The sequence below is a fragment of the Podarcis bocagei genome (assembly GCF_964188305.1).
Source record: "Podarcis bocagei genome assembly, chromosome: 15".
Classification (NCBI taxonomy): domain Eukaryota; kingdom Metazoa; phylum Chordata; class Lepidosauria; order Squamata; family Lacertidae; genus Podarcis; species Podarcis bocagei.
In genome coordinates this window covers 14,674,173-14,700,532 of record NC_138141.1, presented here as the reverse complement: position 1 = coordinate 14,700,532, position 26,360 = coordinate 14,674,173, and the positions used below count along the sequence as shown (strand labels likewise).

The 26,360-nt window shown below is 44.8% G+C and overlaps 1 protein-coding gene across 1 annotated transcript in view; it reads right to left on the bottom strand.

The window, feature by feature from the left end:
* Positions 1-24,894, bottom strand: part of DCPS (decapping enzyme, scavenger) — a 59,578-nt gene extending 34,684 nt beyond the window's left edge. Inside the window, exons 1-2 of the mRNA XM_081171822.1 lie at positions 24,636-24,894; positions 18,037-18,205 (exon numbers count right to left, since the gene is read on the bottom strand). Coding sequence (XP_081027948.1) covers positions 18,037-18,205; positions 24,636-24,809 — 343 coding nt within the window. The 5' untranslated portion in view covers positions 24,810-24,894. The remainder of the gene's footprint in view (positions 1-18,036; positions 18,206-24,635) is intronic.
* Between the last annotated feature and the right edge of the window lie 1,466 nt (positions 24,895-26,360).

Below are 26,360 nucleotides of genomic sequence, written 5' to 3'. Positions count from 1 at the left end.
GTGGACTTGTTCAGGCAGATGCAGAGGCCTACAGTGTGTGCATCTCATACTACAGCCAGCTATCAACCCACTGTCATCTCTATTGATATGGATTTTATGGGGGGGGGGGAATCCCATACAAATTAGAGCAATGGACACAGGAGGTTTTTTTGTGTTTTGGACTTCAACTCCCACCATCCTCTACCACTGGCCATCCTGCTGGGGATCCTAGGAGCTGTAGGCCAAAGCAGGCACTGCGTTGTTTTCCCCAGCCTTAGAGTAACCTAATTTCGCATGTTTATTTTGCTTGTATTTACTAAACAAAGCTAAAAGCCTCGGAACTGCCAGGCTTCCCATTATGTGCTTGCAATTGGCGCGTGTTCATTGTTGCTAATGAACTTACGAAATGGAAAACATTGCACCACAGTGTATAACGTTCACCCCCCTCCATTCCCATTTTATCTTCACAAAAGCCCTGAGAGGCAGGTTGGGCTGAGAGATATGAAAATGGCCCAAGGTCACCCAGTCAGCTTCATGGCTGAGTGGGGATTCGATCCTTTTCTTTCCAGTCATAGCCCGACACAGAAAATCCATTATCTGTCTTACCACTTTTTTGTCTCTAGCCATGGAGACAAAGAATAAGGGGTCGTGGCCAACTACTCCGAGTAGACCCATTAGTCATGTCCATTAACTTCAATGTGTCTACTCTGAATAGGACTAGCATTGGCTGCAGCCCACAATTAAAAGGCACCTAGGAGAAAAACCTTTCATGGGCCACCAAAGTCGTGTCTCTGGCAAATCTGTTTCTACGATTCACTCTCTCAAATGATTCTATGCCCTCAATGGAAAAGGGAAAATTGGCACTATGAGGCTTGCCATTTGGGGGCATTTCACATCAGTGGAGGTTGCCATTTGATGTATATATTTAGACCAGGGAGTAAAGTGGAGCAAGAATAGCCCATAGCCACGCAACAGCATCTTACACAGCAAAAGACTGGACAGACTGGTTTTCTCTGATTATGGCTTTTCTAAGATTATGGCTTTTCATCCTCAACTGCAAAAACAACCTAAGACCACTAATTAGCAGACATGACTCAAGCAAAAGGTGGCAGCCGGCTGGGGAATGGTGTTTTAAAACAAAAGCCCATGTTCAGACAGGCACTTCACTTACAGACCTCACGGCTGGCCAAACCTAACCACAGCAGCGGGTTGGAGAGCTTTAAAAAAAGAAAACCACATTTGGCAACCAATGTGCCCCTTTGGTTTCAGATAGAACATAGGTAGAAAAGTCTAAAAAGCCTGGGACACAAATGTTCACAGCCCTCTAGTAGCTATGGTGGCTCATTTAGCAGAAGTGATGTGTTTAGCGATAACTCTGGACGTGTTGGGTTCTGACCAAACTAAGTCTCCTGATGTATATTGTGATCTTGGAGGCTTAGTTTGGTCAGAATTGAGTATACACTTCTAGCTAGAGTGTAAATACATTACAGTCGTACCTTGTTTGCCAAACGCCTTGGAACTTGTACGTTTCGGCTCCCAAACTATCAAAAACCGGTTTTCGAACATTTTTCGGAAGCCGAACATCTGACGTGGCTTCCATTTGAGCGCAGGAAGCTCCTGCAGCCAATCGGAAGCCGTGCCTTGGTTTTCAAATGGTTTCGGGAATTGAACAGACTTCCTGAACGGATTAAGTTCAAGAACCAAGGTATGACTGTACAGCTTTGGGATCCAGTTCTCCACAACCACATTGGGAATGCTCTGTGCAGTTTTGGGAACCATGTCTCCAAAAAGGAGATCACAGAGCTGGATGGGAAAGGCAGATGAAAGGGCAACTAAAGCTACAAATCTGTTGCCCTCCACCTATATTGGAATACAATTCCCATCAGACCCAGCCAGTTTGAGTGTGCTGATGGGCCAAAAAAATCTGGAGGGCACCAGATGCAAGACGGTTGCTATTCACATTTAAGCCGAGAAAAAGTTCCAGAAAATGCAGTGGGTACAATCCTAGGTGGACACGCCCAGGAATGCACTGGATATCGGCCAAGGAATGGGAGCATCTTCCCTGCAAAGAAACACTAAAGCACCTTGGATCTAGTTAGCATAGAAGACAGTGAGTGGATAGAGATGCTTGACAGATGTTTATAAAAACTATGAATAACATGGAGGAGTGGATAGAGATGAATCCACCCACTCGCTTCATACTAGAACCCGAGTGACACAATGAAATTGACGCGTATTTTATTCTGGAGCAAAACATGAAAGTATTTCTTCATACCAGGCAGAATTAATTTATAGAAGTAGGTGCCAAAGCATGTTCTGGAAAACCCTGGGGCTCCTCAGAAGTTTGTTAGGAGATTTCTCAATGAGAAGACGAGTAATGGTTTGAGCTCCTGTAGGTGCCTTGTTTTTAAGTTCCTATAATTTGTAGCTGGAGGTGGGTGGCGCTGTGGGTTAAACCACAGAGCCTAGGGCTTGCTGATCAGAAGGTCGGCGGTTCGAATCCCTGCGAAGGGGTGAGCTCCCGTTGCTCGGTCCCTGCTCCTGCCAACCTAGCAGTTCAAAAACACACCAGTGCAAGTAGATAAATAGGTACCGCTCTGGTGGGAAGGTAAATGGCTTTTCCGTGCGCTGCTCTGGTTCATCAGAAGCGGCTTAGTCATGCTGGCCACATGACCCGGAAGCTGTATGCTGGTTCCCTTGGCCAATAAAGCGAGATGAGTGCCACAACCCCAGAGTCGGTCACGACTGGACCTAATGGTCAGGGGTCCCTTTACCTTTAATCTGTAGCTATTTTATGGTGTTGGTCTTTCTGTATTTGGGTTTTTATACAGGATTGGAATTTTAGGATCCACTGTGGAATTTTTATTGTATTGCTGTCGTGCTCTAACTGATTTTGCCAAAGTCTAGAAAAACTTGTTTTACAAGGCGCCCCACAAAGATAATAAAGGCAGAGCATTTTTTTCCCTGAAATACAGCTTTCCAAAACATGCACTCCTGCAATGCATATTTGCAGGGGGCTTTCAGTTGGGTCAGGCTTTCAATTAACAGGAGTTGACCGCAAGGTCAGGCCATTTCCATTCTGTGTCATAAGTCTGTTTTATCTCTCATTTTCTGTGGATTTTTCAAATTGCACCAAATCCACATTTAAATTGTATACATTTTATACACACTTGCCCCTAAATACACATTTTGCATGCATTTCCCCTCAAATCACACATTTTTGTACGCTTTTTAAAGAACCCCCATCCCCAAGTATGTATTTTGTGTGCATTTTTCCTGCAAAAAAATGTGTTTTTTTAAAAAAACCTGAAACTCACAAAATTCTGAGTAGTACACAATCCAATCAGCAATTGCATTCTGATCTGTGTGTAAGTCTTGGAACTGTGAATGAGGCCAGTTCACTTTAAAATGAGGACCAAACAAAATTATCCTCCATCCCTACACCATAATGCCTATCAGGCCATATCATTTGAACCTATGCTCAGCCAAAAATCCTCTGCAATCTGGAGATCTGTGGCAGATACAGAAAGGTTCCCCAGTTGTGGTAGATCAGGGGCCAGCAACCTTTTTCAGCCATGGGCCGGTCCACCGTCCCTCAGACCTTGTGGGGGGCTGTACTATATTTGGGGGGGGAATGAACGAATTCCTATGCCCCACAAATAACCCAGAGATGCATTTAAATAAAAGCACACATTCTACTCATGTAAAAACACGCTGATTGCCGGACCGTCCACGGGCCGGATTGAGAAGGCAATTGGGCTGCATCTGGCCCCCGGGCCTTAGGTTGCCTACCCCTGTGGTAGATGTTCTGGAAAAGGCTCTTCTACAACCATTGACTAAACATATCCCTTCCCCCCTGGGTTAGGAGGTATGGTGGGATTCTAATAGAATAGTAGACATCATTAGCTTCAATTTATTGATGTGTGTATTTAGGCTTGTATCCCATCCCACCAGGTAAACATTAGCTGTGTTAAGCACATAATCCAACCAAGTACCCAAAATAGTGTGTCAAGGTAACTGTGGTCAACAATACAGGGGACCTCTTGATTCGACTGCTGAAACAAATATCATGTAAAGCTCATGTTGATAGAGAATGTAAACCAAGATCAATATTTTAGGCTGCAACAGTACACCTGTCTGCATGGGCTCATGTCAAAAATAAGTGAATTGGACTTGTGTACACATATTTAGGACCAGAGTGGTAGTTTTGGCTTTTAAGCAGATCCTATTTGGGCAGGGTAAACAAGCCCCTGAGGAATAGCACGACTAACTATAAAGTAATTCTAATTTCTAATTTCATATGAACAAGGTGGTGTGTATGCTGCGATTCCACATGTCCACACACACACAAAGGGAAGAAAAGGAAGTTCGATATTTAATTGCTTAAGCTGCATCTCTTTGGGGTTATTCATTTACGTATTTAAAGAATTTTTATCCCACTCTTCAGCCAAAAGAAGCTTTCAGAGCAGTTTAAAGATCAATGAAAGCAAGACAGTCCCTGCCCTCAGGCCTACACTCTAAAATACACTACACAAAAGGAAAATGGATTGGGAAATACGCATACCCAGGTACCAGTTTTTATTTACAAGTTCCTCTAATAATCAGCTGGGTTAGAAACTATTCTAGATGCTTAAATGATAACTGTGTTAAATAATGGTAAATGATTTGAAGTGTTAGTAAGTTTTGATTAACTATGTGTAATTATTAGAAAATTGGGTAAATGGATATGGAAATCTAAGAGAATTTTTTTAATATAAGGAACCAGAAGAAGGGATGGAGGGAAGTCCGGAGAAGAAAAGGTTTTGAAAAGATATGGCAACAATGGGGAATGGGGGTGTGTAAAAATGTTCTTTTTTATTGGTGTTAATGTGGAATTAAATTGTGGAAAATAATAAAAATTTATTTAACAAAAAAGAAGAAATTGCTCAAGGAAAAGAAGAATGAAAGGATGCGGACCCTCTCTCTCTCTCTCTCTCTCTCCCCCCCCCCCCCGATCTGCATATTCATCCAGGAAGTGCAAATACAGTGGTGCCTCGCAAGACGAAAAGAATCCGTTCTGTGATTCTCTTCGTCTAGCGGTTTTTTCATCTTGCGAAGCAAGCCCATTGAAGGATTAGCGGATTAGCGCTATTAGCGGCTTTTAGTGGCTTATCTGCTGATCGGATCAGCTATAAGCGGCTTAGAAAAAGGGGGGGGAGGGAAAAAAACCAGCAGGAACTCGCAAGACATTTGTCGTCTTGCGAAGCAAGCCCATAGGAAATTTGTTTTGCGAAGCACCTCCAAAACGGAAAACTCTTTTGTCTAGCGAGTTTTCCGTCTTGCGAGGCATTCGTCTTGCGGGGCACCACTGTAAAGTCAGTCTGTTTAAAAATGTGGATTGAACAAAATGGTCAAGGATCCTTAACCTCCAAATCATCATGCCCCAGCATTATAAAAATGATGAATCTCCTTGTTTTTAACTTAATTCTAGCTACAGGCTCTGAATTATGCTAGGTAATTTGGTGCTTTTGGCAATGGCAGTAGGAGGCAGCACTTTGGGAAAACACAGCAAAGGTTGGTGGACAAGCAGGGCAATGGCCCTGAGAAGTAAGAAAGCTTTGGGGAGGGATTAGGCATTTGTTGAAGGAGAATGACTCATGAGCTGATGTTGCTGTTCCTCCCTCTGCCCAGCCAAGGACAATGTCTGGATTTCCAAAAGGTTTGTCTCGCTGCCTGCCTGATCCTTCCAGCTGGCGACAGCTGTTGAGTCTTAGCACTCATAATGTGCAGCCACAAGCATTGCCTTGGAAAACGGAAAGAAAATTCTCAAATTCTGCCAAAATTTCCAAGACCGCAACTATGGTTCTTCTCTCCCTAACGCAAGCAGAGCTTCTCACTCTTCCGCTGAGGCACACTCATTTTCTCAAATAAGACTGGAGTGACGTTTCTCCAGTCTTAGACCGTGCAGAAAGGGCACAGAGAACTGCTGGAGCCCAAGGGGAGACCAGTCTACTCTGTTTTGGCATGCATCAGGGTTCTGGGCACGTCTCCACTTTGGAAGAAGGGAAGCCATGTGCACCAAATCGTGCAGAAGCACAACAGGGAACTGCCTCAAAGAGAAGGTTGTTTTGCTGCATCATTGCATTCAGAATGACTAAACGATCCGGTCTTACTTTATGCTGAGATGCAGAATTACTTGCTCCATATGATCAGAGCAAAGCAAGGCCAGAAGGAGCAAATCGTGTAGCAATGCAACAGACAGCCTCCCCTGGAAATGGGTTCTCAAGTACAGTGGTACTTTGGTTCTCAAACGGCTTGGCTTCCGAACAAATCGGCTCCCGAACGCTGCAAACCCGGAAGTAAGTGTTCTGGTTTGCGAACGTTTTTTGGAAGCCAAACGTCCGAAGCGGCTTCTGCTTGAGTGCAGGAAGCTCCTGCAGCCAATCGGAAGCTGCACATTGGTTTTTGAACGGGTTCAGGTGTTGAACGGTAGATTAAGTTCGAGAACCAAGGTACTATTGTACAGTGGTACCTCGGGTTAAGTACTTAATTCGTTCCAGAGGTCTGTTCTCAACCTGAAAGTGTTCTTAACCTGAAGCACCACTTTAGCTAATGGGGCCTCCTGCTGCCGCCACACTGCCAGAGCACAATTCTGTTCTCATCCTGAAGCTAAATTCTTAACCCGAGGTAGTATTTCTGGGTTAGCGGAGTCTGTAACCTGAAGCGTATGTAACCCGAGGTTACCACTGTACTTCTAAAAGGAGATCATGATCCCAGTTGGTATCTGCATTGGAGTTGAATTGATTTTATACATGTGCTGGAGCTGTTTTAAAGTTGTGAGATCTAGCTAGATCGATCTATCTATTTTTAAAAAACGGTTTTTATATATGCAATTGTTATTAACTGTTTCTATATACATACCTTTTTTTAAAAAATAAATTCTTATTATACATTAAATCGAAGTCATCCATAAACAAACAACTTAGACAAATTTGAAGGGGGTAAGGCTATCAATGGCTACTAGCAAGGATGCTGTGCTCTGCTTTTGCAGTTGGAGGTAGTTGCTGGAAACCACAGCTGGGGACAGAGTGCTCTTATGCCTGGGTCCTGTTTGGTTAACCACAGGCATCTGGTTGGTCACTGTGAGAACAAGATGCTGGAGTAAATGGGCAACTGGTCTGATCCAGGAAGCTCTTTGTATGTTCTTCAAAACAGCAGGAACAACACAGCAACCTTTAATTACTTGATTTATTTCTTGGATCATGCTGTTAATTCTCTTAGGGCACGTAGCTGTGGGTTACTGTCCCAATTACTAATGTCTACATGTTCAAATCTGTACTCTAGGCCTTCCCACCCTATTTCCCCCCTTCTGTATTGGGTGTACACATTGTGCAAACAGTTCAGAAAAGCTGGAGTCTTTCTCTTAGGTCCCGCCTAGGGAGATTTAGACTTCTCCCCATGACCCAATATCTTTTAACTGCAGCACGGTACATCAAAATTGCACGCAGCTGCACGCTGCTGCTTACATAAGCCTGCCGTAATGGGATTCTAACATACGCAAGTGCCTGGCTTTTACGGAGCATTAACCACCCAGTGTTTCTCCTGGACACACGGTACCTTTCTACGGCTAAACTGGATTAGATTGCCTCTTGCTGGAAATTGCATCTACTGTTCACAAAACACATGCTGTCATAACAGGGAAGTGTGACAGACTCTGGAAGCTGGCCTAACAGAAACCAGATGTTAAGTGAAACAAATGGACTTGTGCAACTTAAATATTATTAAGAACCACGTTGCTTAATGGATCCGACGTTTACTGATGGATGATGGAGTGCCGAGCTGTTGCTTTTTAGAAATATATCATTCTGCTGTTGGCGGCCAAGTTCGCCTGCTTCTTAACTCAGGAAAGCAAAGCTACAGCCTCGATCTTGGGTTCAGCCAGCATTTCAAGCTTTCCAATGTGCCCTATCAAATAAGAAATTGGTCGAGGGGTGTTCAAGTGCGTCCATTTAGGGTAGTAACTGCTCCCAGGCATTGGTTTCAGGAGGCGGGTGGAATCAATTCATACCAATTTTCTAAATGGGTTGAGAGAATATCGAAAGTTTGCGTCGACAGATCCATATGCATGGATTTGCAGTGGTTGAGCCACACTGACCCCATTCAAAAATCAATGCCTGATTAAAAGTAATAATTACAAGAGCACAAGCTTTTAAATGTTAAATAGCGGTGCCTTCCGCTGGATTACTTTGGCAGTTGATGGCTGGAGCGCAGCTAAGAGAAAGCCCCTGCCGGGATGCAGGAAAGGACAGAAGAGGACAGAAGTCAGGTGGAGGCAAACTTTAGAAAGCAAGAAGAGAAGAGTACCTCTACTTCCTTGACCTGGAAGCTTTTATACAGGCCAGGAAGCAACACCTGATCCACTCTGGCATGTTGTGTTAAAGAGGCTCTTTCACTGGTCTATTATTTCCTCCTTTGTGCAAAGCACGATGGGGGCACCCAGGAACGTAGCTGGGAGTCAGAGTCAAGGAACATGCAAAAACACACCAGTGTTGCCCAGGAAAGCCCAAAGAGAACAAAAACAGTGCCCTTACTTGTCTATCTACGCCAGCATTCTCTTTTCACCATGATCTATGGGAAGCATGCAGCAAGTGGGACCTGAGTGCAACAGCACTCTCCCAGAAATCAGTATTCAGAGGCATAGCACCTCTGACAGCAGAGGAAAAACATGGCCACTGTGACTAGTAGCCATTGGTAGCCTCATCCCCCATGAATTTGTCTAATCCTCTGTTGAAGTCACACAAGTCGAGGGCCATCACTACCTCTTGTGGGAGCAACTTCCATTGCGTGGCTGTCTGCTATCTATCCTTTATCACCCTCCAAGTCTAGCAGAGCCCAATGGCCTGCCTAGGAGGGCATGGCAAGTCTCTAGTCTGAGAACACTTCGCTGGCCTAGCAACAGCCCCCAAACCTGCAGCTCTGATAGCTCACACTGCACAGACAAAGGAAGGCTCCCAGTTCTAGACCTGGCAATTCTAGCTTAAACCATGCAAGAGGAATCCCCATTTGACATCATCTTAAGTCCTAAATTCAAGACGCAATACGGATGCTAATCCTGGCACTGATCTATGCTTTGATGTGTAAGGCCAGCAGATGGAAAAGGAAGGGGGAATCGTGGGCCTCTCTTGCATCCCTATGGTCTTCTCCATTTAGGGTGTTATTTTCACAGACCAGTACTAAGTGTGTGGGGTGGTGGGGTGGCAGGAGATGAGATTTTGTCTGAAGCAGCCCCAGGTTTACTTGCTTCCTTTACGCCAGTGCAAGTCACTGCTTTCCCAGCTCATGAATGATGTCCCGTTTCAAGAACTGCCAATCAGTTCAGGTGCCAACTGCCATATTTTCTGAACATAGCTTTGGGAAATTGAGCCAAATCAGAAGCCATTCGGAGGCAAGGTGTACACACCAGCTGGCATGCGAACTAGTTTTTTGTGCTTTTAAGAGGAGTGCTCTGCTGGAGCAGGAGGTAGCTAAGTGGCGCAGCAAATGCCTTGCATATGCAAAGGTCTCAGGTTCAATCCTAGGCATCCCTAGGTAGAGCTGGAGAAAATTTCAGCTTGAAACCCTGTAGAACCCTGGCAATATTGAGCTAGGTTGGTCAATGGTCTTCCACTGTTCCCACCAACAGAGATCAAATCAAGCATGTATATACAACCACTTGTGGGCAAATGCGTGAATGGCCTCTGATGAAAAGTGAGGGAACAATACAAAAACTCAGCCTATTTAGTTGGATTTTTTTTCATGCCTGCAAGTTTACACAATGCTAAAGTCATCAAGTGATGGAACAGGCCTGCAGTAATTCATACCTGAATTCAATGCCAAGGGAGATGACAAGGAAGAGAAAGGGTTTCCTCTATGTCATGTGACCAAGTCCAAGTGCCAGTGAAGTCTAGCCTCCCACTCTTTGGGAAGAGGCGAAATACCTGGAGCAGACAGAGCAAACAGCCTCCAGGCAACCAATTCAGAAGTGCAGACAGACACACACATACACGCACACATGGCTTTCCTGGCTGATGAGTTGCCCAGACTAAGGCTGCAATCCTCTGCACAGGAATCAGGGATGTACTTCTCAGTAAACATGCACAGGATTGCATGGGAAGAGTGTAGCAAAATTTGGAATTTTATATCAGACAGAGGGACTTGACTGCTTCCCTGGGATGACCAGGTTCCCAAGCCCTGGAGTTTTCAGGTTCCCAAGCTACAGTCCACAGATCACCAGTGGTCTGCAAGCTTCATTCAGATGCCTGCGGCATGTCCACATTACATATTCATATTAATTTTTATCTGTTTCTAATTACTTCTTTTATTTATTCTATTACAATTTGAATTCTGCGGAATGCCAATTGTAATAAAAGAAGCAATAAAGATGCAATTAAAAATCATACAGCATCTGGCACAGTGCATTAAAATCACGAGAACAGGCAGAAAAATCAGTAAGTGATCTGCCAAGACCCTCAGCAATTTTCAAGTGGTCTGTGGAGGAGTGGGGGACTTGGGAATCCCCCATCTATGTTAGGATCTTGGCTTTAAGGGCTTACATTTCTCTTATCAGACCTGGTTAAGTAAGGGGCACAAAGTGGGTCTATGGATCCCGGTTCAAGGCCAAGGGCACCAAACACTGCCGCTGCTGCACCTTTCGCATGCGTCAGCTCGGTGTAATCTACCATCTGTCTCACGGAAATGAGCTTTTCATGAGATATTTTAGGCATGTGGCTGATGCAAATGCTAAATGGGATTCTCTTATGGAAAATATCCCTTTGCGGTGAAGCCTTGCTGCCTCTTCGAGGACTAAGCAAGAGTAGCTCGAGCTCATCAGCCTGGAGTGACAAGACGTAATCACAGGACGAACTGATAACAATTGGCTTAAACAAAAATACAGGCTTGCTATTCAGATAACGTCTGAGTCAGTTACTAGAGGCGAGAAACCAAGTGAGTGACCCCCGCCACACACACTTCACCTCCCTGTTGCCATAAATTTATCTCCTTCAGATAATTGATTTAACAGCAGGCACTTAGGTTTGCCAAGACTTTGTTACAGCAAATCCCCAGCAGAAATGTTTACAAAGGCTTACTTCATTTTGATTTCAAAAGAGAGGCAAAAAAGTAACACACCTACTAAGTCCGGAAGCTGCTTTTGCATAAGCCCATAAGCGGAATAGCAACTTTCAAATAACCCAAAGAGACAAGATCGTCAACACATGTGTGTTGCAGAGGATTTCTGTACTAAATAGTGGATCATGAAGCATCAATCTGCATTTCCCTCTAGCCATCGCTGCCAGGGGTGTGGGATTGCAGAGAGAAGTAGATAGATAGGAGCAACAGTTCTTTAACTCCCCCCCCCCCAACAAACCAGTTAAATTGCTGTGGATTTCAGCAAACCACTCAATTAACTCCCCCCCTTACAAATCAAAGCGCATACATAACTCATATTTCAAAAACTGTAGTCCTGTCTTTCTAAGCGATAGGAATGCCTGTTTTCATGAGCAAAGTTCTGTGAAGTCCATCTCCATCACCATCAGAAAGAAACATAAGCACACAGCCAAGCACAGGTATTCTTGGCGGTTCCACAACTTATCTACAGACACAACCTCAAGGGACCTTGCAGACCACCAGCAGTCCATGGACCATAGTTAGAGAACTAAAAGATTATGGGTTTTGTAGCACGGCAGCCACTAGGCCACAATGCATAGCCTCAAACCCATTTTGCAAACTTTTCCTGCCTAAACATTTTTGGCCAATTCGCAAGCCAAGGCGTTCCACTCTTATTTCAAACCATATCATTAAACAAAGAAACAAAAAAAAAAGGTTGAGGAGCTATAAACTCTGGATCAGCTGTGTGCAAGCTCAGATGAGCTTTAAGAAGTCTCTCTCTCCCACCTTTACTCTCCCATCCTGCACAGGCTAGTGATTAAACGCCATCGATTTCTGAAGCCAAAAGCAACCTGTAATAAATCCTGGGGAAATCAAGAGAGTGAACTGCAGGGTTCAAGGCAAGAGGAAATCTATGCTGCAGTTTTGCAGGCTCTACAGGGAGCTGAGCAGCTGGCACCTCAAGGACCCTTTGCTTTCCTGACAAGTAAACTCTTCCCCACCCCCTTTTTGGCAAGGGGGGGGGGAGGCAAAAGGAATTTAAACTCTGGAATGATCCCCAAACTGTTAAAAATGACTGTAGGCTGGGCAGAGCCTTACCCTGGCTGAGTTCATTATTTACTCTGCCTGCACACTTTCCTCCCTGAAATTTTAATGAGAGGTTTTTAACGTCAAGAGCCAAAAGAGATTACAGGCCGTCCCATAAGTCATCCATATTCTATTAAGAAAAGGAAAAAGAGGCTTCCCAGGTCCTGGAGCTGTGTCACAGCAACAGCTTTGGAGTCAGACACCAAGGACGGCTGCAGACAAATGGCAGGGGGCAACTAATTCACAAACTACAGCTTGCTGATCAGACGAAGGCAATGCGGTGCGTGGCTGTCTAGCCCCTGCTCCACTGCTGTGCGGGCAATAATATATGCAGGCAAGACTCTGTATGCAAAACAACCTCATCTGTTTAAAAACAGCCTGGGAGAAAGCTGAAACGTTCGGATAATCAAATATTTGGATAAATGGAAGCGCTGGAGAGAAGCCTTGGAGATAACCTCTACTTCCTCTCACTGCACACATACAGCAACAGCAACAGCTCAGTGGCTCATATTTATTTGAGAGTTACAGGATAGCTTCAGCAGCCTGACAAGCCACTTAATCATAAAATAGCTTTACTTGCCCTGGAATAATGGATGAGGGCTTCCTAACTTGAAAGCAAGCTGCCAGGATTGCTTTCTTGTGGCACACTTCCACAGCACTGGGGGATGAACGTGAATAGTACAGTCACGCCACTGGAGCCCATTATGTGGGACTTTCTTACCTGACTGGAAGGACCTAAGATGTGGGATTCCCTCCCCACAGAGGTGTATCTGGCACTTTCACTGCACCACTTTTGTCTATGCTGAAGATGCACTTCTTTCCCTGGCTTTGAACACCTGAGAAACAGTACATGTATTTTAGGACCCACCCTAATTGTGATTGCAATTTGCTTTAAGATGTAATTTGTTTTAATTCTGTGCCTTGCTATAATCTGCCTTGGGACTTTCTGGGGAAGGGCAGAAGTGATCATCATTGTCATCATTTGGGTGAGAAACAGCCACTAAAAATTACTTGTCCATCTAATTCTTATAGGGACACACTCCCCAGAACTGTACAACCACAGCAAGCGGAAGTTATGACAATCCGTTCTTTGTGTGTGTGTGTGTGTGCGCGCGCATGGAAACACAATGTAGTGAGGAGCTTCAAGAGCCACCATTTAAACACACACACACACCCATAGATATATAGATGATTGATAGATAGATAGATAGATAAAATTCTAATTTGAAAAACCTATATCTCTATCTATCTAACGTACAACATAATGACAAGATTCCAAAGAATCTCCTGGACATCCCTCCTCCCCTTTGTGGGTCCTATTATTAATCATTTCCTCCTGCATCTTTTACAATAATCCAAATATGTTACATCTCCCTTATATCCAAAATTCACCATTAAACTACAACTGCTATTCCACAGAAGCCACCATTTCTGGGAGGCACCAGCAGCCCTATCCAAGGCTATGCACGGCAGAGAAAGGCTCTGAAGCCAGGTCTCCAACTTGGGAGCAGAATTCTAAATCGTGGGGAGAGGAGGCTCCCACAAGAGGCGGTGATGGCCGCCAACTTGGATGGCTTTAAAAGAGGATTAGACAAACTTAATAGAGGACAAGGCTTTTGCCGGGGCGAGTCCTGCAGCACTCAGATCCTGCTTGCAGCCTTCCCCTAGGCAGATGGCTGGACACTGTGAGAACAGGATGTTGGGCTAGCGTTGGCTTGATCCAGAAGGCTCTTCTCTTGTTTTTCACGAGGGCCTTGAACCCAGGTCTTGACTTGCACTCACAGGATCTTACTAGCTCTCCCATATACACAAAAAAGAGGTAGACATCAGTTCTAACCTAGGAGGAGAAGAAATGGTATCCCCTTTTAAAACAGAGGCAGAGAGCATAATGGCTCTTCCAGCTCGCACAGTTAAGTTTGGTCTAGCGACAGCACCAAGGGGGCATCACAGACAACCGAAAAACAACAACACACCTGCTAAAGCTATTAAAAATTAAAGCCGTGCTTTATAGCTTTATAATGGCTTCATTATACCCGTTAGGTTATGTAAGCTCAGAGGAGACACGCCTTGAAAGGGGCATTAACTAGATAATAAAGTAAGTGTTTCACACATGCCTCTGAGGGATGCTGGCGAACAAGCGGGAAGGTGGGAGGGGCAGAAGGCTGCTAGAACTTGCAACTCTTCAATGCCATCAAAAGGAGAAAAGTGTTCTGCTTCAAATCTCCTGTGGGCTTGGCAGCTTGGACAGGCACACTTTTCGCTTTCGGCCTACCGACCGAAGCCAAACCATTGTATTGTAAGAAGCCAACTAAGAAGCCAAACCATTGCATCGTACTTTTTTTGTTCTGGCTGGCTCAGCAGCAACAAAGTTCTTCTCCAGGTTCAGGCCTAGATAAGGTTCCATAATCAGTACGGCATACCTGAACTGGTTCAGTTTTGCTTCCCAAACCAGGCTGAGCATGGCAGCATCCAGAAATACTACCATCTATCCCATTCCTCCAGTGGTAGATCTATGTTCCTAGTCTTGCTTCAGTATGTGTATGTGTGTATACCTGCTTTTCCTGCAAGGAGCTCTGGGCAAAGGACATAGTTTTCCTCCCATTTTATTCTCTCACCAACCCTATGAGGTAAAGGTAAAGGGACCCGTGACCATTAGGTCCAGTCGTGGCTGACTCTGGGGCTGCGGTGCTCATCTCGCTTTATTGGCTGAGGGAGCCTGCGTACAGCTTCCGGGTCATGTGGCCAGCATGACTAAGCCGCTTCTGGCGAACCAGAGCAGCACACGGAAACGCTGTTTACCTTCCCGTCGGAGCGGTACCTATGTAGCTACTTGCACTTTTACATGCTTTTGAACTGCTAGGTTGGCAGGACCCTATGAGGTGGGTTGAGCTAAAAGACAGGTTTGCTCCAGGGTTACCCATTAAGCTTTATAGCTGAATGTGGATTTGAGCCCGAGTCAATTTAGCAGAATCCCATGGTTGATGCTCTACTTTAAGCTGGATATAGAAAAGCCATCTTGGGTTGTATCCAACTAAGTTCCACTCAGAGAAATTAATGAACCTAGGATAGTCAAAGCCATTCATTTTAATAGACTTACCCTGCACTGGACTAGAATTGCACTGGACTAGAATAACACTCCGCTTTCAGACTTCTAGCACTCCGTACCCAACTGTCAATGCAGACCGCTTCATGCTAATGGAACAAGGCACTTAGAATGGGCATTCCCATCAGCAGAGGGCAGAGAACTGAGGGATTTGGTCCACCAGCTGAATCCAGTCGCCTGACCCCACCGTATTCTGTAACTGAAGTATCACCAAGTGAAAGGCCTTTTTTGTAGCACCGTCCTGTCATACTTTGTCCACATAAACCTGGACATCAGCCTGACTCGAATCTAAAACAGTGGTCATCTTAAAACCTGGTTAAGACCCAGGGGAGTTATCATTATACAGGCCCATCTCATTCCCAAATATAGATCAGAAATCAGTTTGTCTCTATTCTTGAATCCAGGCTGAATTCCATTGTTTCAGATCTCGTGGACATGGAGCAAAGCAGTTTTATCTGTGGAAGATACTTTTTGGATCCTGTGCGTAGACTCCTTAATATCACAGGGCACAGTAAATCGGCAAAACAACAGTTGACATTATATACCCTGGACACCTTGCCCTTTTCAGATTAAATCCAGAGCACGCCTGTCTGTTCTGAAATGGATCTCAGAGAGGTTAACGGGGCTTGATCCCAAGGGAGCATCCTTGGAAATGCCGACTTAGTTGACTAGCATGCACCTGCAGGCCTTCTGGGCAGTTGCACCGTTGCTTTACCCTCAACCTGCTCATGTATTCAGATTTTGTAGTTTTTCTTTGGTATGTTAATTGTTTGAACAGTGGTACCTTGGTTACCGTGTATCTGTTCCGAGAGTCCATTCGATTCCTGAAACCATTCGAAAACCAAGGCGCGGCTTCCAATTGGCTGCAGGAGCTTTCTGCAGTCAAGCGGAAGCTGCGTCGACTTCCAAAAAGCATTTGCAAACCGGAACACTTACTTCTGGGTTTGCAGCGTTTGGGAGCCAAGCTGTTTGAGAACCAAGGTACAGTGGTACCTCGGGTTAAGAACTTAATTCGTTCTGGAGATCCGTTCTTAACCTGAAACTGTTCTTAACCTGAAGCACCACTTTAGCTAATGGGGCCTCCCGCTGCCGCCGTGCCACCACTACACGATTTCTGTTCTCATCCTGAAGCAAAGTTCTTAACCCGAGGTACTATTTCTGGGTTAGCAGAGTCTGTAATCTGAAGCGCCTGTAACCTGAAGTGTCTGTAACCCGAGGTACCACTGTACCACTGTATTTTATTGTAAGCTGCCCAGAGAACTTGTGTTATTGGGTGGCATATCTAAATAAAAGATGAATAAATAAATGTTACAGAAATCAAATAACGGTGCGTGGGGGGAACAGAACCAGCAACAGGCCATCCTTCCTGTCATTCAGTAACAGTTGCTGCTTAGAATGTTTCTTGGATTCTTGTCCAAGGGTGCCACCTTGTGGAAATTGAAACATCTTGTTAGAAGTCACCAAAAGGGAGAAAAGCGCTCACAGTTGCAAACAGGATGCCTTTCTATTCCACTGGCCTGCACAGAGGTCTTCTGAACAGCACAATAAGATGTGCCTGTTGTAATAATACCACAAACACCCGGTAGAATAGGGGTTGAGAACTTTATCAATGTCAAGCCAAGGTTTAAATTCTGATTCCCGCCTGGACTAATGATTGATAACAAACAGAATTATATAGGAAGCTAAACTAAAGCAAGTGCTTTCCTTTCCCCCAAATGAGACAAGTCAGAATTGCTAAAACTGTAGAGTTAGGGAACATCCCCCAATTCAATATGTTAACAACAGATATATCTCATGACTGAACACCTGTGTCTCATTGGTGACTGCCTTGATGCTTTCCTACATGCTTCCCTCAAGCACAGGAGGCAGTGTTCTGGATGAGTCTTATGTCCAATAAATGATTTAAGTCCTTGGGGTAAGCATGTGATGCGACCCCTGCTGGGACTATGTCAGTTGAAGACACAGGCAAGGAAAGGGTCGTATCTAAAGGCTTCCTCCATGACGGTGGGGAGGATCCATGCTTATGGAAAACTAGCATATCAGTAAACAAGTTCTTAGTCTAGTCCTTCCTCTTGACATTCCATTTTTTTCATATGGGTTTAAATCAAAAGGCGATCCTGCACTTGCATTCTGAAGTGGCACAGTTCTAACACAACTATGCCATAAGGGCAAATCTGAACCAGGGAATAACCAGCTCACACTTGCCCTCTACACTATACCAGTAACATGCTCCGATATCTTGGCTTCAACCAGAACATATGAGAACATGAGAAACAGCAGGCACCTTTGGACACCTGCCAGGGTCCCAGTACTCCAGGACTGCCTTGGAACCACTGCATTATGTGAATAAGTCTGTGAGCTGCCCTTTTATATTTCCCCATAATGCTCTTGATCAGTGCTTATGTTGGACACTGAAGCATTGTGCAAAATTTTAAGTGCTGGCTTGTCGCTACCCACGATACAGTACACCCAGGGTTTTTTGGGGGGGGGGGATTGAGGACAGCTTGCCAAGTGTACCCTCAAACCTGGGGCCAGCCCTAGAGAAGAATTCCAGCTTTCAGGGTAAGAAAACCATTGGCTAAATTCAGCATAACAGAACCAGGACCTAACCTATCCCAGATAACCCACTGATAGCAGGGATGGCAAACTGTATTTTTGGTTAAGACCTGGAGGAACCTCACTGCAATCAGCCTGCATAAACTGACGGATGTCTGGGAGCCAAGCCTCCCTAGCCAGCTGCTTACCGTTCAGCTCAGGAGGAAGGTAAAGGTGGTAAGTGCTGTAGATGTCGTTGGACATCTGGAGCTGGAGCTTGGTGTGTTTCTTCAGGAGTTCAGCTATGTTCTCCTCCTGGAAGGGTGTCTTCTCCAGAATCACCACAGCATCTGTCCCGTCACCAGAAGCGCTGTTCACCTAGAGAAATAAGAACAATAAGAGTTGGCTTACTGGCTTGAACCGAAGTCCATCTAGCACAGTAAGGGAACCTGCGGCCATCCAGGTGTCATTGGAATCCCAATTCCCATCAGCCCAGGCAGTATAGTCAATGAAGGGAAGGGCCGTAGCTCAATGATAGTGCATTTGTTTTTCACACAGAAGGTCCCGGGTTCAATCCCCAGCATCTCTAGGTAGGGCAGGGAAAGACGCTTGTTTGAAATTCTGGAGAGCTACTGTTGAACAGTGAGGACAATACAGTGCATGATACTGATCTGAGTATAAGGCAACTCCTAACCTATGTGGCCAAAGAAGTGAGGCCAAGGAGTAATAAGGGCAAGTCAGTATCCTTACCAAAGTAGCTTCACTTTCCATTCTTACTCCACTTTTTGACTTACATCTGATTTGGACACCACTCTGTTTCCAACCATTGCTGGTCAGATGAACTTGGAAGCTCAAGGCACCAATGTCATTCCCTATTTTAACCTGGCAAGTGGTAATTCATGGGATGGTGCCTTTGACCACTGGAGGTCCTATTCAGCTATCAGTCATTCAATTTTCTGTGTCACTCTTCTCTAAGGAGTTCAGAGAATTTCATGGCTAAGTAGGGGTGTGAACCGAGGCCTCCTTGGTCCTAGTCTAACTACTCTATCAGCTACACCACCCTGGCTCTTAAGCATCATGACAAATAACCAACCACTGATGAACCCATTCTCTGTGAATCAATGTCATCATTTTTTAAAAAGCCACCGCTACATCTAGTTCAGGGTGTGCCATATCCAGAATCATTAGAAAGAGCCAAGAGGAAATTGGGACCTTTCCTTACAACTAGTTCTGCTGTCACAAGATGACATCGACATGAAGAGTAGGAGAAGGCTCTGGAAACTGAAAAATGGTGTTTGTGCTCATCCAGCTGGGCAGAACTGCAGTACAAAGGGGCATGCTTAGTCCCACCAACTTTCTGAGTAAACTCGCATCCATACTACAAGACACTACTTTATCATGAGGGACTGATGGCTACAAACACAGCCTGAATGTGGGTTGTTGCCAGGCAGCAAATGGGGATTAGGAGATGTGTGTGTGTGTGTGTGTGTGTGTGTGTGTGAGAGAGAGAGAGAGAGAGAGAGAGAGAGAGAGAGAGAGAGAGAGAGAATGGGATGTAGTGGATGAATGGAACTGATTAATGACATTTCACACATATTAGTCAAGTTTGCACAATCAAATTCTGGCTTAATAAGCATGAGCTTCGTGGAACTGGACTCAGGAAGTTGCATTTCACCACAGCTTCCCATTACTATGATTCACGGCTTCCAAGCACACCAGGATCCAGAAGCCAAGGGAGGGAACAATGGGGAAAGCAAGCAAACTGAAGCATAACTTACTAAGTCAGGATCTGATTGTGTGAAGCAGGCAATCACGTGGGTCATCCCAATCTTTACAAGAGGAAGTGCAACGAAGATGCCTGGGATCCACAGGACTGCAGGAAGCTGCCTTCTACAGAGTCAGACCATTGGTCCATCTGGTTTAGAACTGTCTACACCAGGGGCAGCAGATGTGTTGCCTTCTCATTGTTGTGGACTCCAATTCCCATCATCAGGGATGGTGGGCGTCCAATAACATCTGAAGAGCAACAGGCTGCTCATCCTTTCCCAGCAGCTTAAAGTAAGCTTCTAGAAAGAGGGGGTTGATTAGGATGGGTGGACGTGTGTCATAAGGTTCCAAATTCCTATACTATAGATGCAACCTGGTGGGACACAGATAGACTGCAACACTTTGTTGCAGGTCCCACTTACATCTATTAAATCTGACCTTAGCTGTTCCAACAGAAACACATTATCTGATGCTGCTGCCGCCTTCTAACTCCGGTTTATTGATCCTCCACGCCTTGAAAAGTTTCAGCTCCTCCTCGGCACCCTGAATTTGACCTAGAGAGACTAATCCATTTTCCAAGTCCTTTCGAAAAGCCATTCATCTAGAATTTACATGCTACTTGGAAATTATAGAGATGCCGTGCAATTTCCTGACACTTCATCATGTGCCTTGGCTATCTGGGAAGAGGATTTACAGAGGACAGTAAAAGAACTAACCCAACTGTATACCCCCGCCCGCAAGGAAGAACCTGCCTCCCGAACACTGTACAGCTGTAAACGGTGAATTAAAAGAGTACTTGCAAATTTCCTGTTTTTATGGCCTCCTAAGTGACAACTCCATCCATCTTATTTACAGCATTTCAGTTAACTGCTAGTTTGCAATTCAATTCCACTTTAAACACTAAACATGAAAAACTGATCTCCAGGCTAAAAGCAATAGATATGCTAATAAGAAAAAAAATAATCTAAGCTTCGAGATGGGTATCTAGTGCTTTTGTTAGGTGGAACAATGCAACCTGTGCCCCATTCCACACACAGTCCCCCCCCTCCTGCACCGCACAGTATAATAAGATTGCCCTCTAAGGCTCTCATTTATTCCTGGCTGCCAAACCTAGAAGGCTGCTGAACCCGATCCAGTTCCTGAATTTCAACAAAGGCCACAACAGGGGAAAGATGCTTGAAAGGCAGCACACACAGAGATTTACTCTTCTCATAGGGACTGATTAAGGACATTAGTGGGATCAGAAGAGAATCCTCTGCCCAGATCAGGATCAGACTGGCCAGTGCCTTTGTGGATGGCCTTCCTCTGCATGCAGCGTGGCTTATTTGCATGAGCCACCATGAAGTACTTGCTCTGAAATAGTAGCACATCTCTTCTGTCTTCCGCAGCAACTCTGCTAAGGGTCAGAACAGAACAGGTGGATTTGAGGAGGACGGAGGCTGGTGAATGAATGGATAGCCCTAGGGAACCTTTTGATCCTCTCCAATATTACGACGATCACAGTTCCTCTTCCACCTCTTTCTGGTGCCCACAGAACAGGAGTAGAAAACCTTCCTGTCAAAATGAGCCTGAACGGCCTAGGACCCTCGTACCTACAGGACCGCCTCTCCCTGTATGCCTCACAGAGGACCTTAAGGTCCATAAATAGCAACACCCTTGAGATCCCGGGCCCTAAGGAAGTCAGATTAGCCTCAACCAGAACCAGGGCCTTTTCAACACTGGTTCCGGCCTAGTAGAATGCTGTGTCTCATGAGACCAGGGCCCTGAAGGATCTGATTTCTTTCCGCAGGGCCTGTAAGACAGAGTTGTTCTGCATGGCCTTTGGCTTGGAATCAATTTGATTCCCTCCCCCTCTTTCCTTATTCCTTTCTCCTTCTGTGATGGAACTCCTATTTGCGGACTTCCCTGGCTTTTTTCTGGCCCATGTAGGACCAGTCTGAATAGTTGGCCTTGGTGAAGACTTGATGTTTTCATCCCCCAAAAAGTTCTTTATTTGAGTTCCTATTGAAATGAGGCTGCATTTTAATGTTGTATTTTAATCTTGTTTTTAAGTTCTATTTCAATCAACTGTTTTTATACCTGGTGTTAGCCGCCCTGAGCCCGATCTTGGCTGGGGAGGGTGGGGTATAAATGAAATTTATTATTTATTATTATTATGAAGTTGGGACTTCAATGCACCGTGTGCACTCAATCCAGCAGGTTGTGCTTATACAGCTCACCGGCTGGTGGGCAGTACAGCCAAAGCCTGTTTTCCCTTGTACTTTAAGGCTCCCGACTGGCAGCCAAATCTCCACTTGCCCCACACCTTATGTCACCTATGCCAGGTATGAGGCAGGTTTAGAGAAAAGAGCCTTGTAGGCCAGGCTATTCTTGCGTCCTTGTAATAGGATCTTCCCCCTTTCTTTGGATGTTGCAGCCAGAGTACGTACAGTATTCCACATCTACTTCATTGCAAACACGTATGTAAATGGTTTATAATATGTTTATAATAAATATGGTAAAAAATGAGAAATAAAATATTTTTGCATCCAAATTCTGGGGCCTATATAAAGTGTGCTCCCCAGCTTTTGCAAATGGGTTGGAAATCAGTTAAAATTTAGAGAGTGAAGAAGATAACGTTGCATCTCTGCCCTGACCACAGCAGATGAGGATTCCCTTCTGTCATTACCCACTCATTATTGCAGAGATAAGCACCCACCATAAAAGAGAGTTAATATTGTAATAACCACAGCTATAATTCTACCAATTCCAATTATAACTTATTACCCATGATGGCAATAACCATAATCGGTGTTGCTGCATGACCACATAAAAACCAGTGGTGTTCAATTATACTTTTGTCACTTATCTTAGTGCTACTAAACAAAGTATACAGGGGTCTCAGAGCTCCATAGCCTCTCCAAGTAAAGTTTTATTGAAAAGTAGTTTTATTTATGAAGGAACAAGGGGTGGCAGTGGTGGGTGGAATACCTCTGAAACACCTTTGAGCTCTTATGCACCAGCATCAGATTTGTAAGTAGCAGCTCCTAACAACTGAACCAGCATTTCACATTTGTAAGCACAAACAACATTTCTTGGTGCCTGGACAACCAGGGTACTGGGATTTTCCACAACCCTTATCCACAGGAGGTAAAGATGATCACTGCCCTACAATTGCTATCATTTTAGATGATTAGAACTTTGGTGTAGTTCTATTTTGAAATACTTCCTTCATTTATTATTTATTATTTTGATATAAGAAATATCACAAGGTGGCATACAACCCTAAAACACAGTATTGCCACGGTAATAAGCAATTTAAAATGTCAAATGTTTAGCCTATGTGTGTCTCTGACAATTTATCCTCTTTACAAATGTGCCTATGGGCCCAAAAAGGTTGACAGCACATGCCAGTGTGGTGTAGTGGTTAAGAGCGGTAGTCACGTAATCTGGGAAACCGGGTTCGTGTCTCCGCTCCTCCACATGCAGCTGCTGGGTGACCTTGGGCCAGTCACACTTCTGTGAAGTCTCTCAGCCCCACTCACCTCACAGAGTGTTTGTTGTGGGGGAGGAAGGGAAAGGAGAATGTTAGCCGCTTTGAGACTCCTGAAGGGGAGTGAAAGGCGGGATATCAAATCCAAACTCTTCTTCTTCTTCTTCTATGTCCGACAGTTTACATTTTATACAGTACGGTGGTACCTCGGGTTAAGAACTTAATTCATTCTGGAAGTCCGTTCTTAACCTGAAACTGTTCTTAACCTGAAGCACCACTTTAGCTAATGGGGCCTCCTGCTGCTGCTGCTGCGCTGCCGGAGCACGATTTCTGTTCTCATCCTGAAGCAAAGTTCTTAACCCGAGGTACTATTTCTGGGTTAGCGGAGTCTGTAACCTTAAGTGTATGTAACCTGAAGCGTATGTAACCTCAGGTACCACTGTATTCTGAACGCATTTAGTTATATTTCAAGGTACCACTCTCCATCCATACAAATATACCCCAGGGCAGTTTACTATAAAAAAATACAATACTACACAATCACGCCAGGCAAAAGCATTCCTCTTCTCCTGGGCCTTTGGCTAATGGCGATGTGGGTTAAACCACGGAGCCTAGGGCTTGCTGATCAGAAGGTCGGCGGTTCGAATCCCCGCGATGGGGTGAGCTCCCGTTGCTCGGTCCCTGCTCCTGCCAACCTAGCAGTTCAAAGCACGTCAAAGTGCAAGTAGATAAATAGGTACTGCTCTGGCAGGAAGGTAAACGGCGTTTCTGTGCACTGCTCTGGTTTGCCAGAAACAGCTTAGTCATGCTGGCCACATGACCCGGCAGCTGTACGCTGGCTCCCTCAGCCAATAAAGCGAGATGAGCACCGCAACCCCAGAGTCGGCCATGACTGGATCTAATGGTCAGCGGTCCCTTTACTTTTACGGCCTTTTAAAACTGTGTGTGTATGGGGGTATTGTTTTTGTTTGTAATTACGGTATGTATTTTTGTGTTTTTGTATTGTAAACTGTGCTGTGATCTTCAGATGAAAGGCAGTCTAGAAATAAGTAATAATAATAATAATGCCAAAATACCACAAACAGCATCAAACACATACACACATTTCAAGTTCACTGTAGCACACTGGCTGCCCTGTAAAAATAATTGCCGTGTGTGAATGTCTGTAATATGTCATAATCCGCACCGGCGCTATTATAATTTTTATGCAGGAAGATCTTTGTGAGATCAGGAAGGTTGTATGCATAAAAAAACCAACTGTATGTTAACTCACAAAAAAGTCGCCTACTTTATGCAAGGGTATAAATTTGGCACCCGGGGGCTCCTTTGGAAGTAAGGGCAGGATATGATAAATACAATAAAATAAAAACAAGCATAGTATCCTCTTAGAAAATTGTCAACTTTCTCAACCTCGCCCTCCTTTTGGCACATCCCACTTTCCCACGGCGTCCCCTGGTGATAAAGAATGGGATCTTCCTAAAGTGGGCGGGGTAACATAATGCCGTTACTTCCAGCCCCGCCCCTTGAATTTGATTGGCCCTCATCGGCTCCAGAAACAAGCGTTACTACCTGCCCGTGAAGGAAGATGGTCTTGTCGCGCGCAGACTCCCTAAGCACTTTGCGCACGGAGATGTCAGCCAAGGGGAAGGTGCCAGCGCCGGGGCCTTCCCCTTGGGACTCGGCGTCCCCGTTCTCTCCATCTTTCGCCTCACGCTTTCGCTTAGCGCTAGGGGACTCCGCCATTTCTCTAGAACCGGTTGGCGCGCATGCGCTGTGGTCTCGAACTCTTCCCGCGCTCGCTCAACTATTGAGCGTCAAAGCGGGCAGCTCCCTCTGCTGGCAGGGAGGTCTCAACTACCGGGGGTGGTGGAAAAAGGAGCTTTACCAAGTCAGTGTACGCATGCGTTGGAGCGCGCTCACATTCCCAACGTAGACGCAGGAAAAGGGTAGAGCTGAAATCCAATGGTATGCGCGTGGAACTTCAGGGCCCCTTTAGGCACTTATCAAAACTTCTGAGCTGGGCAGGAAATAACAGCGGTAAATAAATAAAAATAGCGGAGAATTCTCAGGATCTAATTGTCTGTTCAGATTAATCGCATGCAGACGACATGAGCTTTCATCGGTTTGCGAGCAGGCACCTTGTGATTTGAAATTATTAAAGCAAAACTACATGCAAACTAAAGGAGTTAGGTTGCTTTTTCCTGTTATCTTTTGTTTGGGATAGAGGCAGTACTGCTATCCAATCACTATTAGGCTAGTTCCGTGTTTTTCTAAGCTGTTTTCAAAAGGCAGCTCTCGCTTCTGCCCAGGAAAGACCAAATTTTGCATCCAGATTCAAACGAGAAGCCACAAACTCCATACAGTGGTACCTCGGAAGCCAAACCCTAGACGTCTTGCTTTCTTATCAAGACAAACTACATTGCAATCCTGTGCATATCTGCTCAGAAGGCAGCTTGCAGATCAATTTGTATAGGATCCTTAATTTCATGCAACACACAGTACAACCCTATGAATTTTTACATGAAAGCAAGTATTGTGTCCAACAGGACTTACTCCCTAGTATTTCAACGATACAGCATTTATGTTGTGTGAATTTTCTTCACAACCTGGAACACCACCCTGAAATAAATAAATGGTAAGCCCATCTTAGGGTGAAGCGCGAGTAATAAATAATAAGTAGCATATTGTGGGTTGCAGCCTATGTGCCAGATTTTAAGAGTTGCACACAGCCAGAACTTCTAGTGCATCATGTAGAACTTTCCTCTCCAGGGATCCCATTGGCCATGATTTAGTATAGATAAATAGAGGGGGGATTTATCTCCACTGCGAACATCCTGTTTACCAATAGTAGGCAGGTAGATTGGCACCCAATTCAACAAAAGTGCCAATGACGAGTAAACTGAAATCAGTTCCAAGTCACAATACACTCAAAGCACAATCTGTGGACATATTAGCTGATCTGTTCATAATTATTTACATGTAACATGCAATAAGTTTACAGTCTGTGTACACTGCTGATCTGTACAAATCAAGAAAGCTGTGTTTTTTCGCACAAACAATTATACACATGTACAGAAGAGCTTGTACCTGCATTCAGTATAGTGTGTGCACAAGCCTACAGACTTAAAAGGGTTGGTGTGTTGGGTTGTGTCTGTCATATATATTTGCTCCAAGGGTTTAACTGGACCAGTGATGAATTAGAACAGGGTGGGTGGAGGAGGTTTGAAATAACTGCTGGATCTGAACAGTTTGGTGCCTAAAATCATGTGACATTCCAACAAGGTTCCTTAGTTA